Raw genomic sequence first — 16,793 nt, forward strand, 5'->3', positions numbered from 1 at the left:
ACTCGGGTTTTCAAAACAACTGCATTGACAACAGGCCTCGGGTTTCTATAACTAGACCAAAACTTCCAACGACAGGATCCTTTTTCTTAATAAATTTTATTTTAATAATTGTAAAAAGAAAAAAAAAATCAGGACCAAAACGTAAGGCAACTTAAAAAGTTCAAATATATATATTCCTTATATAATAGAGATTTTTAATTTCCAGGTCCTCTCTAAAGAGGGAAGGAAGGCGACAATGCCATCACACAATTCGGTCAGAAGAGAAGCTATCAAGTGAAATCAATGGGGCATGATGAAAGCAGGAAAGAGCCAGAGTTCTGTGGCTTAGAACTCAGTCCATCTTGAGGTTAACATAGATATAACGGATGAACTTTAAAGAGGAAAAAAAGGAGATGGTACCCAGCATGAGGAAGAAGACATAGCCAGTCAGTAAAGAGTAGCCAAAGAACTCTACTGTCTGTACTGCCCCTGACATGTTAGAGCGCCGGGCATAGTAGAAAACTGAGTAGAGGAAGATGAAGAGGCCGGTGGAGCCGACGCTCAGCACGGATCGCCACCACCAGCGGTAGTCTTCCCCAGACAGCTGGAAGTAGGTGAGCGCAATGGAGATGCAGGCCCCCACACTCAGCAGGATGGCGAAGACAAAGAAGAGGATGCCGTACAGAGTGTACTGCTCTCGACCCCAGACTGTGGCAAAGATGTAGTACAGCTCCACGGAGATGGCGCTGTGAAGAGAAAAAGACAATGCACATCATTAAAGCTCTGTTCATAGCCACAGCACGCGGAGCCAAACTCAGCCACATCTTCCGGTAGCGCTGTGGCGATCAAGAGAGCTCCAGGAGGCTTCTGCCTATTAGCTTAGTTTATTAGTTGCTCTCGGTTCATGAACATCTTCCCTGACAGGCTGAAAGCAACCATCTTAACTAGAGTAGGCATACATCTATAATACTACTATTTGGGAGGCTGAGGCAGGAGGATTGCCAAATTCAAAGTCAATCTAGGTTAAAAAGCAAGTTCAAGGCCAGCCTGGAAAACTTAAGACAGTCTTAAAATGAAAGGTAAAAAAGGGCTGGGATGTGGCTCAGAGAACAGTGCTTGCCAAAGGATGCACGAGGCCCTAAGCACACTCCACTACTACAAAATGGGAGCAAGAAAGAAGTGGAGGGGGCAGATACTGTGTTGTTTACTTCCTTCTGTATTGTTTAAAAGGTACTTAACAAACTGAATGAGAAAACACATAGGTCTTAAGCTCTCTGTGCCTGTGAACACTAAACAGAAATCAGGTTCTGTAAGCTCCAATACAAGGCTTAAAGCCCACTTGATTACTTTCAGTTTGCTGAGTGAGAGCTTGACAGTGAAACGCTCATGTGAGCGAGCTGAAGCTCACTCCTGGTCTGTGCTTGGGCTGAGCTGAGGATTATTACTGGGTTATGGTATTTAGAGAGCGGAGAAAGGCAAAGGTGAATCAAAACCCTGCTGAATGCAAGGTGTGGTGGCCCTCATCCAAGGCGGGACAACTTAAGGTTTTTGTTTTGTTTTGTTTTTTAAGACAGGATTTCTCTGTAGCCGTGGCTGTCCTGAAACTCTGTAGACCATGCTGACCTCAAATTTATAGGAGCTGGAGAGATGGCTCAGCAGCTAAGAGCATTGAATGCTCTTCCAATAGGTCTTGAGTTCAAATCCCAGCAACCACATGGTGGCTCACAACCATCTGTAAAGAGATCTGACGCCCTCTTCTGGAATGTATGAAGACAACTACAGTGTACTTACATATAATAAATAAATCTAGAAAAAAAAAAAAATAGAGATCCACCTGCCTCTACCTCCGAGTGCCCATGAGCCTTATGAGTGCCTCAAAAAAAGAAAACAAAGTAAACAGAAAACAAAATAAACAAAAAACTCTCTAGTGTCCAAAACCAAACCAAACCAAAACCACCAAAAATGGATGGCCATGGTACAAAGTGAGGATACCTGAAAGGCAGGAAGCCACCAACAGTCATGTGGATGACAGTAGACTTGTACCAGGGCTGGGGTGGGATCTCCCGGGCGATATTCTTTGTGCGACAAGGTGCATCAAAGGGACTAGCGTTGTTCTTCCCAAAGATGCCGCCAATGACAGTGAGAGGAAAGCCTACCAGCAGCCAGACTGTCAGCAGCAGCAGGATGGTTGTGGCCGGCAGCGCCTGTGTTGAACCGTTGGCCCAATGCACTGAGTTCACCACACTCCAAGTCAGGAAGAAAGGCACTGCAGGAAGGAGGGTCAGCAGTAGGAGCAACATCCCCGTGACACCCCACTCTGACTGGACCTAAAGGGAAAGGGATGAAGTAGCCTGCCACTTACAGGGCCCACCTATGCTTCCAGATGGCCAGAGCTGATTGAATCCACTTTGACCCTTTTATAGCTCATTGTCCTTTTATGTGTTTATTCTTTATTCTTTATTTTTCAAACACCATTCCCCAACCCAATGTCATCAAGAATTAAGACAGCTGGCCAGCCAGTGGTGGCGCACATCTTTAATCCCAGCACTCGGGAGGCAGAGGCAGGTGGATCTCTGAGTTCGAGGCCAGCCTGGTCTACAGAGTGAGTTCCAGGACAGCCAGGGTTACACTGAGAAACTCTGTCTCGAAAAAACAAACAAAAAAAAAGAATTAAGACAGTTGCATCATTGTGGTCCAAGAGTGATACAAATCTACCTACCTACAGAAACCTGTCTTGCCATGGCACTGATAATTCCAAGCATAAAACAGTCATTTGGGTTAAGGGCCTGTTATCAGAAAGCCATGCTTCAAATATATAAATGGGATGGGACAGAAGTCAAATACATCAGATTGGAAATCACAAGGTTCAGAATATAGACTACTACTGTTTTTGAAAAGGCAAACTGGCTTGAAATCCAGAATGAACCTACCTCCAAAATAAAAATAGTATCAAAAAATAAACTCAAGAATGCTACTTAGGAGGGTTGAGGGAATGGTTCAGTCAGCAAAGCCCCCCCCACCATGAAAGCCTGAGCACCTGAGTTGGGTCCCCAACATTCTCATTAAAGACAACAAAAATAAGCCACATCGGTGGCCAGAGCTCACAATCACAGTAGACGGAGGGCAAGAGACAGGAGGATCCTTACGGCTCACTGGTCATCAGGTCTAGCTAATGCAGTGAGCTCTAACTTCAGTGAGACACCCTGCCTTGAAGGGTAAGGGAAGCTATTGAGGAGGACCCGCTCCTGACCTCTGCCTTCCAAATGCGTGTGCATACACAGCACACATGCAAGCCTACACAGGTATGTGTGTACACATACCAAATGAAAGCATGTCTGAGGGTCTGTTGTCTCGGGTGATAAAACGCTTGCCTTACAATCATGAGGGCCTACGTTCCATTCCCAGATTCCTCCCTGTAAAAAGCTAGAGACAGTGGTTCACGCTTTTTTTTTTTTCTTTTGAGACAGGGTCTAAGTAACCCTGACTATCCTAGAACTCAAGGAGTAGAGCAGAGTGGCCTGGAACTCAGAGAGATCTGCTTGCCTCTTGAGTCCTGGGATTAAAGATGTGCTCCACCACGCCTGGCTCGCATGCTTGTAATCTCAGCATTGGGGGCAGCGGAGACATTACTGAAGCCTGTCAGCCAAGCAGCCCAGTCTTGACTATTTGGCTAATGAGAGATCTTTTCTCAGGAGAGGTGGACAGTGTCTGAGGGATCATATGTGAGGTGGCCCTCTGGTTTCCACACATACAATCGCACATTTGCACAAGCGCTTGAGCACATACATGCAAACGGCTGAAACCCAGGCATGGTGATGTGCACCCACAACCCTATAACCCAGGAGGCAGTTAAAGGCTCACGTGGGCTCCACAGTAAGACCCTGTCCTAGTTTAGTCTCCTCATCGTGTGCAACGGGGACTACATTGCCTATGTCACATGACGTATCAAATGTTCAGTGTCTAGCCACTTTCCCCCACTTAACAACTTTTAACTATTCAAAAAGAAATAGGTATTTTCCTGAGTTATAGTCGCAGTACTCAAGCGGTTAAACTGGAAGATCATAAACCCAAAGACAGCCTGGACTATATAGGTCAAGATCCTGTCTAAGATAAAGAAATATTCTTTCCGATGGATTGTCTTTTGACCCCACTCCCCACCCCTACCCCCATCCCACCCAGGGGCTGGAGAGAAAGTTCCGTGGTTAAAAGCGCTATTTTTACTATTTTTTGCTATTTTTTACTGAAGCTCCGGGGTTCAGTTCCCAGCACCCGCATGGTGGCTTACAACCATCTGTAACTCCAGTTCCAGGGTTCCATAGGCTACCATAGGGACTATATGCATGAACTGCACAATGTTGTACATGTTACATATGTGTTGCACATGCAGGCAAAACACTTGTAAATGTAAGTATCAAAGCCTTCTCCTTATGGCCCCTGCACTGTGATTCTGCCCCTGGACCCATGATGTGTTCTTAGTTACTAAGTCCAGGCAGACCCAATAACAGGGCGTGTTCTCACCAGAGAAGAGGCTGCTGGTGAGAATGATGTTCCACACCCAACGCTCGCCTCCAATTTGCCGGTAGAAGTGGCTCGACACGTAGCCAGAGATGCAGCAGGTCAGGGCATACAACAAGATCGCTGCTGAGTTAATGGCCCCGTGACGGTGCACGTTGAACATGCCAAGCAACGCCATGACAATAATGCCTGTAAGGTAGTAGTGGAAAGCTCCAGTTAGGCCTCACCAACACCTCTTCTCGACCTCAGAGAAATCATCCCCCTTAACCCAGGTCCCTCAGGTGATTTTCCTAGTTCTACTGGAGTCAGGAAAACCCACACACATCCGCACTAGAGCTACCGAGTCCCTTAGGTCTCTTTCTCACCTTGAACACAAGAGGAAATCCACTGAACTTTTTTTCTTTTTTTTTTTTGTTTTGTTTTTGTTTTTTTTTTCCAGAGACAGGGTTTCTCTGTATAGCCCTGGCTGTCCTGGAACTCACTTTGTAGACCAAGCTGGATTAAAGGCGTGCGCCACCATGCCCGGCTCACTGAACTTTTCTAATGACCTATCTGCTACCCTGAGAGCAATTCATATCCCCTCACCAGTGCCAAGGGCCAGGAACTGGGCGCCCACACCAAGCACAGCACAGAGCAGACCACGGTATGGAGGGAAGCGGAAGACATCTGTATGGATAATTTTCCAGCCATTATCGCCCTGGTCAAAGTCGTCACTAGAGCCGCCAGAGCTCGTCTCTTCGTCTAGGTTGTACCGAGCCAGGTCATTTCGAAGCACACGCATTAGAATAACAGCCACAAAACCCACCAGTAAAAACACAAGCACCATGGAGTTGATGATGGACAACCAATGGATTTCCAGGGTTCGAGGAAAGAAGCCTCCATCATCACCTCGGCGCCTGTCACTCCGATGCTCCACTGACGTCTCAGACCAGCGCACACTGTAAGTGTGAGTAAGGCCCAGCAATTCATCAGACCGCAGCCCATCCAAGCTGTGGGGCTTGACGTCCCGCACCGAAACATTGGCAAATATAATTCGATCTCCATGGAATTCTAGGTGGAAGTCCAAATGTGTCCAGAGGCCTATCTTGTGGCTATGTGGCAGGAAGCCACTCTCTTCCATGTAGCCCACAAAACCACGGATTGGCAAATCATCGACCACAAACTCAAAGTAATACAATTCCTCAATGGCCTGGCGCAGCTGCTCCACCTGTAAAGAACAAGCCAGGAGTCGGTTACACAAAGCCTCGCAGAGTTAAACAGGGTTTTGAAGACTTGGCGGTACTCCTATTTTGGTTTGGCTAATTCTGTGTTGTAGGGAGATACTGATCTGTGCATGGCAGGGGTCAGCATCCTTGATCCTTACACACTACATACCAATAGTACCACTGAGCTGTGACAATCAAAATTATTTCCAAGATGGGCTACGGTGGTGCACGCCTTTAGTCCCAGGACTGGGGAGGCAGAGGCAGGTAGATCTCTTGTGAGTTCAAGGCCATCCTAGTCTACAGAGAGAGTTCCAGGACATCCAGGGCTGTTGTTACATAGAGAAAGCCTATCTTAGTTGATGGGTAGAGATCTGGTATAGAACAAACCTGTTATCCCAGCACTTAGAAGGTTACTATTGGGTTTGAGGCTAGCCTTGGCTACATAGTAAGACCTTATCTCAATGTTCAAAACAAGAACAAACCCCTAAACCAACCAAACCAAATGTCTTTATACACTGCCAAAGTACCTAGGTACAAAACTGTTTTCCATTGAGACTCACTGACTGATTCTGGTATATTAGCCCCAAAAAAGAACAAGGATCTCTTTGCTAGGATAAAGTCTCAGAAAAATAAATGGAGCAAAGTATAAAAAGACTGGAATTAAGAAGTTCCAAAATTTGCTAAAGGAAAAAAAAGAAAAGTAACAGGGAAGGCTAAAAAGTAAAAAAAAAAGTCATGGAAAAAAACAGAGGCATGTACGGAAGGAGAGAGACTTGCACAGGACTCTGGGACCTATTACTGACAGCGAAGAGCCTTAGGCTCTAAGCTCCCCGCTCTGCATCTCTGGATCCATGTTATCTTGAAAAGTCAGTTTGGAACATCTAAGCAAGTACACGGGGTTGTAGTTGGAGTCCAAACATAATTTCCATAAAGGTACCATAGATGCAAGGCACCCTTAGTCCCTAGCAAGGAGGGCTGAGTGATATGTACCGCGGAGAGCAGCTGACCTGTGCAGAACTGAGCTGCATGTGACACAGAATTCTCTTCTCCACATTCTCCCGAAAGCGGATCTCGTACAAAGATTCGGCCATTCGGTCCCCATCCAGAACTTCACCCAAACTAAGACTTTTGTGGCGGATCTTCTCAGGACAGCAGACTGGAAGCTGATAGTAGTGGTAAGTTTCCTGAGGGTTATGGTAGGGTCCCACTTTGTTGACATATAGAATGACAGGGTCGCCGGGCTTGTAGTGTGTGACACCTTCCACCCATGGCCCATGGCCTATGCCCAGCAACAGTATCAGGACTGGCAAACAATGGCAGCTCCAACTTCGAGGGTACCCTAGGACTGTCATCCTTAAGGCAGCAGAACCTGTTGGGGGAATCCCGTGGTTACAGAAACTAGGAATCAAATCATGATGACCCGGTTCTGGTCTCTCAAGTGCCCATTGGCTCCACCTCCTCCCTTCGGCCTCCCGATCCCCACACCACAGAACTTATCTATCCCAAAGACGGGGCCTGGCGTGCACTCAATAGTACTCCCAACCTAGGGTTCACGCCTCTAGGCCTCCCCAGCCCGGGGCTGCGCGTGCCAACCCGTTTCTATAGCAACGCCCGGCGGGCTCGCTGCTACGGAAGGGGCACTCGCCGCAGCTCCAGGGTCCTCACTGCGAGGTACCGGCTGGCCAAAGAGGCGCCAGTGGCCTCACGGGGCCCCGTAGCTGCCCTTGGGCTTCTGCCCCGGTCTTCCAGACAGCGGCGCCGGAGCGGTAGGCTTGCGGAGGACCTGACGACGGACCTCCTCCGGGTTGTCCGCCGCTGCGCCTGATTGCCGCGGCTGCTGCCACGTCGCCGGCGTCCGCCCTCGGCTCATTCGAATGCTCCTGGAAGAGCTCTGGTTCGCCCGCAATCCGGCCCGGCCACGGATTCCACGATGCTCGCTCCCCGAGCCACCGAGCGATGCCAGTGGTCGTCCCGGCGAGCAGCACCGCAGCCCGGACACGTCAGTCTTACCACTTCCGCCTTCGCCGACGGGGACCTCAGCTCCGGGAAGGCGGGAAGGCTCTTCTCCTGAGCCAAGAGCTCCGCGATGCTCGCCGGTGTGTCGCGGGCGGCTTCCCACGGGCTCTCGCGCGGCTGGGCTGTCCTCTCTAGGATGGAGAGAGACAGCTGGGGAGCGGGAGCGCGGCACCCGCCCCCGGCTGCTGAGGTCGGCCCGGACGCGGAAAGTTGTCCCTAACCTGGGCGGGGCGGGGCTTTGTGCCGCGTTCCCACGCCAGGGACCTGTAGCCTCCAACACCTTGGTAAAGGTGCCCCTCCGAGGCTTTCTGGAGGCACGGACCGGTTATTGTTGGCAACAGGCATGCGGGAGGTAGGTGAGGTGCACCTACAGTTTGCCATTTCACCCTGCAAGTTGTGCGGGTTGACAGCGCGTTTTTTTTTTAAGATTTATTTATTTATTATATGTAAGTACACTGTAGCTGTCCTCAGACACTTCAGAAGAGAGAGTCAGATCTCGTTATGAGATGGTTGTAAGCCACCATGTGGTTGCTGGGATTTGAACTCGGGACCTTTGGAAGAGCAGTCGGGTGCTCTTACCCACAGAGCCATCTCACCAGCCCGACAGCGCGGTTTTTGATCGGAAGTAGGTTTTTGTTTTGTTTTTTGAATGTGGAGTCCCTGCAGACCTCGAACCCGGGGTCTTTTGAGTCTCCGCCTTCAGAGTTTCAGAGCTTACAGGTACCATCTCACTTCCGTCATTTTGTTCCCAAGTTCGTCTGTGGGACGTTTGGACTTCTCCCTAACTTTGCAGGTTTCTTTGAACGCGTTACTTTTGTCTGGCTCAAGCTGTTGTGAAGGGGCTCTGCCCCTTTTGAACAGTGACTTTCACTTGGCAACATGGGAGCAAACGGAAGGAAGCTGACTTCAATTTTTCTATTCTGGCGGAAGCAAGTACTGAGAGAAATCACAAGCAGCCATTCTTTCCTCACTCCTACGACTGTTCTTTTCTGATCCACCCACTGTCCTGAAGCGGTTAGAGTCTAGGAAGCTAGGCTTGAGCCAGACACAGTGGCTTTTGTTTTGACCCCTTTGCCCTCCTCAAGACAGTCAGTCTTGCTGTGTTGCCTGACTGGCCTTGGAACTGCTGCCGAAGCAATAGCCCTGCCTCGGTTTCGCGAGTAGCTGGGACTGCAAGTGTGTGCAAGGCTTGCGGTACTGAGGCAGGCCTGACTGAGTTCTGTGGTTAGGAATAACTTAAGATGCTTTGGAGTTTTCTTTGGATGACCTACCCAGTGAAGCCAGAAATCAAAGCTTCTCTTAGCACCTCTCAAATCGCAAGCTCCCTTGATTTGTTTCCTGATTCTTTGTTTTCCATCATTTTCTTGATGTAGAGGCCCCATACTCTTTCATGTCAACCACCTTGCTAGCCTCTGAGCCACCTTCCTCTGGGACCATTTTTCAAACTACTGCTGGAAGGACTGTTAAACCGGCAGTACCTCAGGAAGAGAAGGGGCTGAGTATCGGGTTCTGGGGTTGGTTAATTGGAGGTTTTATTGAGACGGGTCTCGGCAGCCTCATCTGGCCTCAGACCTACAGCGATTCTCTTGCCTCAGCAAGGGGTCTCAGGGTGAGCCACTGTGCTACATTTGTTGTTTGTGTTTCTCTGTGTAGCCCTGGCTGTCCTGGAACTCACTCTGTAGACCAGGCTGGCCTCGAACTCAGAAATCCGCCTGCCTCTGCCTCCCGAGTGCTGGGATTAAAGGTGTGCGCCATCACCGCCCAGCTCTTGTTTTTATTTCTACCTTTTCATATCTATCTAGCTTTAAAACAATTGTGTATGTATGCCACAGATGTAGGGATGCCCAAGGAGGCCAGAAGAGGATGTTGGTTCCTCTGTAGCTTGAATTAGAGGGAGTTACATGTTGCTGAGTGTGGATGCTAGGAACTAAACCCAGGATCTTGGAAGAGCAAGCACAAAGATCTCTTAACTACTGATTTTTTTTTTGACAAGTTCTGATTTTTATGTATAACAAACTTGGACTGGAACAACGTAGAGTAGAAAATAGCTTAACACGAGGCCTTACAGAGCCATATCCTGATGCTACTCCAGGTATACTAACTTTCTGGAATACTCTGGGTTCACATAGAAATATTGGATGTTTCTCTCTCTCTCTTTCTCTTTCTCTCTCTCTCTCTCTCTCTCTCTCTCTCTCTCTCTCTCTCTCTCTCTCTCTGTCTTGAACAAATTGGTATACCTTCTATTTGTGATGAGAGATTATTACCAGTTTATTACCAAACCACCTATCCAGGCCTGGTTAATGCACATTGATGAGCAGTACTGGGGTGCATCTCCTTAACTGTGATGTACTCTGGGCAGTTCTTTAATCGTACCAGGTTGTAGAGCTGAATTCCAATAGACTTTGGGCCTGCGGTGCCAGCAGGGCCACATACTCAGTAGGTGGGACCTGACAAGTCAGTTATGGTGTCATCACTTATATTGGAAGATATTTAGTTTTGAGACCCTGTCTCAAAGCAAACAAAAACATCCCAGGTTGTGGTGATTCGAATGAAAGGCCCCACATTGTCTCAGGCATTCAAAGTTTTGGTTCCCACTTGGTGGCGGTGTTTCGGGAGGTTTAGGATGTGTGACCTTGTTTGAGAGTGGTACTGATGGTGCTGGAGCAGGCTCTGAGTCTGCTCAACTTCTGCTCGCAGTTCAGCACATGACCCTCTGGAACTACAGTGCCAATAAACTATTTTCTATAAGTTGCCTTGGTCCTGGTGTTTTATCACAGCGAAAACAGCACAGCGATGGAAGCCACCCAGCATGGTCCTGTAACCTCCACACGCTTGCAAACCTCACAGCAAGGAGACAGAAACCAACTGAATCCTCTTACCTTTGCCTCCTGAGTGCTCAGATTCCAGGCGTGCACCAGTCATGCCCAAGTTTGCCACCCAAAATCATATAAGAAGAACTGACCACACCTTCCTGCCTGTGCTGGCTGGTTTTATGTGACCTTGCCACAAGCTAGAGTTATTTGGGAAGAAGGAACCTCAGTTGAGAAGATGCCTCTACCAGATGGACCTGTGGGCAAACCTGTTGTGCATTTTCTTGATCTTCTGACTGATATGGGAGGGCCCACTCACTGTGATAAGTGGGGGTGGGGGGAGTTGCTGGGCTAAGGTACTGGGAACTATAAGAAAACAGGCTGAACAAGCCATAGGGAGCCAGCCAGTAGTAGCACTCTTCCATGGCCTCCACAGCAGTTTCTGCTTCTGGTCTCCTCCCTTGAGCTTTTCCTGAGTTCCCTGAATTATGAACTACAAGCTGTAAAACTGAACCCTTCCCTCCCCAAGTTCCTCATGGTTACAGAGTTTTATCACAGCAATAGAAACCCTAAGACCCTGCCCTTCTCACTCAGTCGCTCCCTAAACTTGTTCTTCCTTTCAACTGAGACTTGCAGCCCATCCCCCAGCCTCTGCTTTGTTTCTAGCTTCCCTCTCTATAAGGTAGAGTCCACATTCTTACCTGAGACTTTTGATGTTTTGAGGCAGGTTCTTTGTAGCCCTAGCTGGCCTGGAACTCAGTATGTATAGACCAGGCTGGCCTGGAACTCACTGAGACCGTCTGCCTCCCACGTGCTGGGGTTAGAGGAGTGTGAACAATGTGTGGATGCTAGAGGTTCCCCACGCTGTCTCCCTGGAACTTGGAGCTCTCTGATGTGGCTCGGCTGTCTGACCAGTGAACACCAGGGCTTTCCATGCTTGTGCTTCCTTCCCTAGCCCTGAGGTCACAGGCGTACACCAGTTCTTACCCGGGCGCTAGGAATCGAATTGAGGGTCTGATGCTTATGAAGCAAGTACTTTACTGAGGATTTCTCCAGCCCCAGCTTCTCAAACATCTGTTGTCACTTGAAAACTCTGTATAACCTATTGGGTGGGTGAAGTAAAATGAGCAGTTATGGCCAGTTGTGGCCGTGTGTGCATATAATCCCAGTACTTGGGAGGCGAAGCCAAGACTAACAGAGACCTTGAAAACCAGGAAATCCTAAATTCTGAAGGAGAAGTAGGCATTTGCCAGAAGAGGAAGAGAAGAAGGTGCTGAGCTGGCACAGGCTGGCATCTGCACTGCTGTGAAGGCCCAGGTGAGCCTCTATTGCAAGCTTGGTGCCTACATGGGCAAGTTAGACTGTCAAAAGAAGAAGCAGGCATATAGCTCATAGATTTAGAAGTAGGACGTTTGCCTGGCATGTGAGAGGCTGTAGATTCAACCCCTGTCACTTAAGGGGTTGGTGGGGAGGCTAAGGCAGGAGAATCTGAAATTCAAAATTCAAGGCCAACCTGAGATACATAAGGATACCCTTTCTGAAAGAGGGAGAGAGGGAGGGAAGGAGAGAGAGAGAGAGAGAGAAAGATCCACAAATCAAACAAAAAGCACATAGCTGTAACATATTTGAGAACCAGGAGGATTTCAATTTTGAGATCAGCCTAGGATACATATTGAGATGCTAGGCCCCATGGTAAAAGAACAAAGCAAGAGGCAAAATTGGAAAGGCAAAATTTATTATAGGGCTGTGTAATGGTACTAACTTGATCCTGAGAATCAGCAGACAATAGATTGTTTTAGATTAATTTATGTATTTGCCTGCTTGAGTTTATGTGCACCTCATTTCTTCAAGAGTCCATAGAGGCCAGAAGAGGGTATCGCCTGCCCTGAAACTGAGTTGCAGGTGCCTGTGAGCTGCTCTGTGAGTGCTGAGAACCAAACCCTGCGTCTCTCCGAGAGCAGCAAGCACTCTCCATCACTGAGCCATGTCTCTAGCCTCAACTTAGTCTTTTTTTTGTTTGTTTTTCGAGACAGGGTTTCTCTGTATAGCCTTGGCTGTCCTGGAACTCACTTTGTAGACCAGGCTGGCCTCGAACTCAGAAATCCGCCTGCCTCTGCCTCCCAAGTGCTGGGATTGAAGGCGTGCGCTGCCACCACCCGGCTCAACTTAGTCTTAAATGGAAATAAAAATCAGATCTGTGAGGTTAGGGAAAGGGCTCAGTGAGTAACATAACTTCCTCTGCCAGCATGCAAACCCCATATACTTGTAACCCCAGAATCGGATGGTAGAGAGAGGTGGATGCAGAGAGCTCACTGGCTACCCACATTAGCCAAAATGGCAAGCTTCCAGTTCATTGGGAAGGCTATAAGGAAGTGTGACGGGAAAACACCCAATGTCCTGCTCTGGCCTCTGCATGCGTGGGCACACGTGTCCACACATAAATGCATCAACTGTAGGGGAGCAACAGGCTTGCAAGTGACCAGTTATTTGATAGAGGGTTGTGCTAAGTGGGAATGGCAGTGGGCACAGAGATGTGAATGCATTGTTTTTATATGTATGGTGTATGGGCAATTGTGAGTATAAGAACATGCACCTGTATTCATATGGAAGCTAAAGGAGGACATCAGATGTCTTCCATCACTCTTTGCTTTGTTCCTTTGGGTCAGGGTCTTACTGAACATGAAGTTGGCATTTCTGGAGTAGGTGAGAAAGTCAGCAAACTCCAGTGATGCTCTTGTGTCCACCTTACTCAGGGTTGGGGCTGCACCTGGCTTTTTTGTAGATGCTGGGACTGAACCCAGTCTTTGTGTTTGAACAGCAAGATCTCTTAACTGCTGAGTGATCTCTCTCTAGACCCTTCAAGGGCTTTATGAATGAAAAATAGGTTAAAGAGACAGGATTTGATGATACCACACATTGGATGTAGGCACCAAGGCTGACAGTGCTGGTATGATATTTGATGTCTATGTTCAGGACAACATGGAAGTCTTAGAGTAGGAAATAGTTCTGTTTGGGATATGAATTTGAGGTGTAGAGAGAAGATATGTTCCTGTAATATTGAGTAAGCAAATAGGCACGATCTTGAACTCCAGTATCTGGGGGTGAAATCTGCACAAGGAGCCATCAGAATAAACGTGAAATCTGGAGCTTTGAGAGTGTGTGAGAGCCCTAGGGGAGGATGTGAGAGTCTGAGAAAAGTAAGCTTGAGATTGCCCCATAGACGGAGGGACTGGGGAGATGTGGGTTGATGGTAGAGTGCTGGCCTTGAATACACAGGACCTAGGCTTAATCAACAGTGAAAACAAGACAAAATTGAAAACTGGAAACTGATGCTGCTCCAGTGGATGAGTGACTAAATGGATGGGAAAACCCAGGAGCATCCCGTGTAAAGCAAGAACACAGGTCAAGACTGAATGCAGACTGTGCTTCAACACCGCAGTCCTGTATACACCCTGACATGTTTCTCACGCTGGATTATAGAAGCATGGGTACTCTGGGGACATTGTTCATTAGTTTAACATAGTATATTCTGCATATTATATGCCACATGGCAGATACTCAGTAACATAGAGGAGCCACAGAGGGAACTTACCAGGTTGTGTAAAGTGCCTTTTGTAATGAATGTGTTCCGAACTGCACTTCATTTCAAGCTTTGTGGCCAATGATGAATAAAGGTGTATGGAACTTGGGACCTTGGAAGTTCTGTAACCAAGATATGGAAGTAACAACAGCCAGCCAAGACAAAAAGAATGTTCTTTTCTTTCCCCTTCCAAGTTCTTAGTGAAGGGCCGAGCCCAGCATCCCAGCCTTGTGTGACTTGGTAAACACTGGGACCCTAACTTCACTTCAGTACCCTCCCTTCAGGAGCTCAAGGTGGCTTCTCCGTAGACAGAGGCTTCTAAGTATCAAAGCTCCCCACTGCGCAAGCCCAACATCATGGGGAAGGGAGACACCTCGGAAACAGCATCAGCCACCCCAGCCTATCGCTCTGTCATGGAGGAGTATGGTTATGAGGTGGGCAAGATCATTGGCCATGGCTCCTATGGAACTGTCTATGAGGCATACTACACAAAGCAGAAGGTCATGGTGGCTGTCAAGATCATCTCGAAGAAGAAGGCCTCTGAAGACTATCTCAACAAGTTCCTACCACGTGAGATACAGGTCAGAAAGGGAGCTGAAAGAAGGAACTTAGGCTTATTAATAAGCTACTTGAGGTATCTTAGGGGTATAACTATGAAAGGGTGGCTCCAGAAACCTCCAAACCAGAACTTAGGAAACTTCTGTAACTTATATATATATATATATCCTCTTTCCTATGTGCAAATATTCAGCTCACTATCCAATGTCCCCTCAAGTAAAAATGCAAAATGGGATTTACCCAGACACCAACAGATTCTGTTTCGAAGTAGTAAGTAGCAATGGGAGAGTGGAGAAAGGCCAGCACGGTGGGAGTTTGCCAGGTTTGATGGTTCCCTCTTTTGGAATCAGGTAATGAAAGTCCTACGGCACAAGTACCTCATCAACTTCTATCAGGCCATTGAGACCACATCCCGAGTATACATCATTTTGGAGCTGGCTCAGGGCGGTGATGTCCTCGAATGGATCCAACGATATGGGGCCTGTGCTGAGACCCTTGCTGGCAAGTGGTTCTCCCAGATGGCTTTGGGCATCGCCTACCTGCACAGCAAGGGCATCGTGCACCGGTGAGGATAGTCACCGGACTGGGCTTTGGGAATCTTAAGGGAGTTTTATGCATATTGCCCATTTTCTGTCCTTTTCTCTTGACTTCTCTCAATATCTAGGTCCATTTGTTCACCATATTGTAATCATCTGGTCAAGGACACTTGTATCCACTGTGTGAGAGCACTTTATACACAATGGTGAACTAGTGGTCCTCAGGTACCATCCTCTCTCCCTTTTGGGCTCTGCTCACAACTCCATGGCTTTGCTTCCCATAGACATCTCACTCCCACTTGTCCTGTCCTCATCTCTAGCCTCTGACCCCTTCTTTTCAGCTCCCGGTCTAATACTAAGCCCTCTCCCCAGCCTGACCCCCAGCCTTTCTGCTGCTGGTAGGGATTTAAAGTTGGAGAACCTGTTGCTGGACAAGCGGGAGAATGTGAAGATATCGGACTTTGGCTTCGCCAAGATGGTGCCTTCTAGCCAGCCTGTGCATAGTAGCCCTTCTTACCGCCAAATGAACAGCCTTTCCCACCTCAGCCAGACCTACTGTGGCAGCTTTGCTTACGCCTGCCCGGAGATCTTGCTAGGCTTGCCCTACAACCCTTTCCTGTCTGACACCTGGAGCATGGGCGTCATCCTCTACACTCTAGTGGTTGCACGGCTGCCCTTTGATGACACCAATCTCAAGAAGCTGCTGAGAGAAACCCAGAAGGAGGTCACTTTCCCAGCTAACTTGACCATCTCCCAGGAGTGCAAGGTGCTGGCTCCCCCAGGAGGGCTGAGGCCTTAGGGATGACCCATGGAGAGGGGAAAGGAAATACCAAATTTAGGCCTTCCAACTACATTCTTCCTCCCCCCAGGGTTGGCTTTTGTCATGCCAGAGCTCCTACTCAAAGTGGTGGCAAGGCTTTAAGAGGGTCAACCACTGAGCTTCAAACCTTAAATATGCTTGGTAATTAGGTCCCAGCAATGATCCCTTTAGGGCAAAAGGGATTATGCAAGAGCTCTTCTCTTTTTTTGCAGGGCTCCAGCATAAAACCAGGGCCCCAGCCCCTTTCACCAGAGTAGTGCGATGGGCCATCCTGCTTCTTCCTTAGGTCCAGCTGCTCAGTGCCTGTGCTCACAAAGTGGGGGCAAGCTCAGCCAAGCCCTCTCTCTCCCCTGCCCTAGAACCTGATCCTCCAGCTGCTACGCCAATCTACCAAGCGTGCCACCATCCTAGATGTCCTCAGGGACCCCTGGATGCTCAAGTTCCAGCCTGAGCAACCTTCGAATGAAATCAGGCTGCTCGAGGCCATGTACCAACCCACCAGCTCTGCTAAACGGCACCAGTCCTTGGAAATCACAACCTGAAAGTGGCTGAGGCAGGAGGCCAAGGAAAAAAGCAAGAAAGACTGGGGGGAAATCTTTTCTATAAAATAAACCTAATTAGTTTCACCACGTAGGGTCAAAGGCTTTCTTTCCTTGAGAGTCTTCGTGGAGACCACTGCGTAGGGGTAGATTTCTGCCCAGAGCCTGTAACCAGTACTCTTGACACCTGGGACAGTTAATGAAATTGACTTGGGGAAGCCTTACTGTGCCAACT

The 16,793-nt window shown here is 48.3% G+C and overlaps 2 protein-coding genes across 18 annotated transcripts; one reads left to right on the forward strand and one right to left on the reverse strand.

Moving 5' to 3' along the window:
* Positions 1-77: 77 nt before the first annotated feature.
* Tm9sf1 (transmembrane 9 superfamily member 1) lies at positions 78-7,919 on the reverse strand. Of its 11 annotated transcripts, none has more exons than XM_030248054.1 (6): positions 7,710-7,854; positions 6,707-7,068; positions 5,080-5,701; positions 4,498-4,683; positions 1,972-2,245; positions 78-725 (listed from the first exon to the last, which is right to left on the reverse strand). In XM_030248054.1, exons 2-6 carry the CDS (start codon positions 7,049-7,051, stop codon positions 332-334), a joined length of 1,821 nt encoding a protein of 606 aa, XP_030103914.1. In that variant the 5' UTR covers positions 7,052-7,068; positions 7,710-7,854; the 3' UTR covers positions 78-331. The 11 variants fall into 11 exon arrangements, with proteins under 11 accessions (XP_030103914.1, XP_030103912.1, XP_030103913.1 ...); XM_030248052.1 differs by lacking the exon at positions 7,710-7,854 and adding an exon at positions 7,293-7,510; XM_030248053.1 differs by lacking the exon at positions 7,710-7,854 and adding an exon at positions 7,375-7,479.
* On the forward strand, positions 7,764-16,652 carry Tssk4 (testis-specific serine kinase 4). Of its 7 annotated transcripts, none has more exons than XM_006519551.4 (4): positions 7,764-8,067; positions 15,014-15,228; positions 15,572-15,965; positions 16,379-16,648. In XM_006519551.4, exons 1-4 carry the CDS (start codon positions 8,059-8,061, stop codon positions 16,559-16,561), a joined length of 801 nt encoding a protein of 266 aa, XP_006519614.1. In that variant the 5' UTR covers positions 7,764-8,058; the 3' UTR covers positions 16,562-16,648. The 7 variants fall into 7 exon arrangements, with proteins under 7 accessions (XP_006519614.1, XP_030103889.1, NP_001240818.1 ...); XM_030248029.1 differs by having other exon boundaries at positions 7,765-8,067; positions 15,602-15,965; NM_001253889.1 differs by lacking the exon at positions 7,764-8,067 and adding an exon at positions 14,297-14,686 and having other exon boundaries at positions 16,232-16,652.
* Positions 16,653-16,793: the final 141 nt, after the last annotated feature.

Source organism: Mus musculus, chromosome 14 (assembly GCF_000001635.26).
Source record: "Mus musculus strain C57BL/6J chromosome 14, GRCm38.p6 C57BL/6J".
In the NCBI taxonomy this organism is placed as follows: Eukaryota; Metazoa; Chordata; class Mammalia; order Rodentia; family Muridae; genus Mus; species Mus musculus.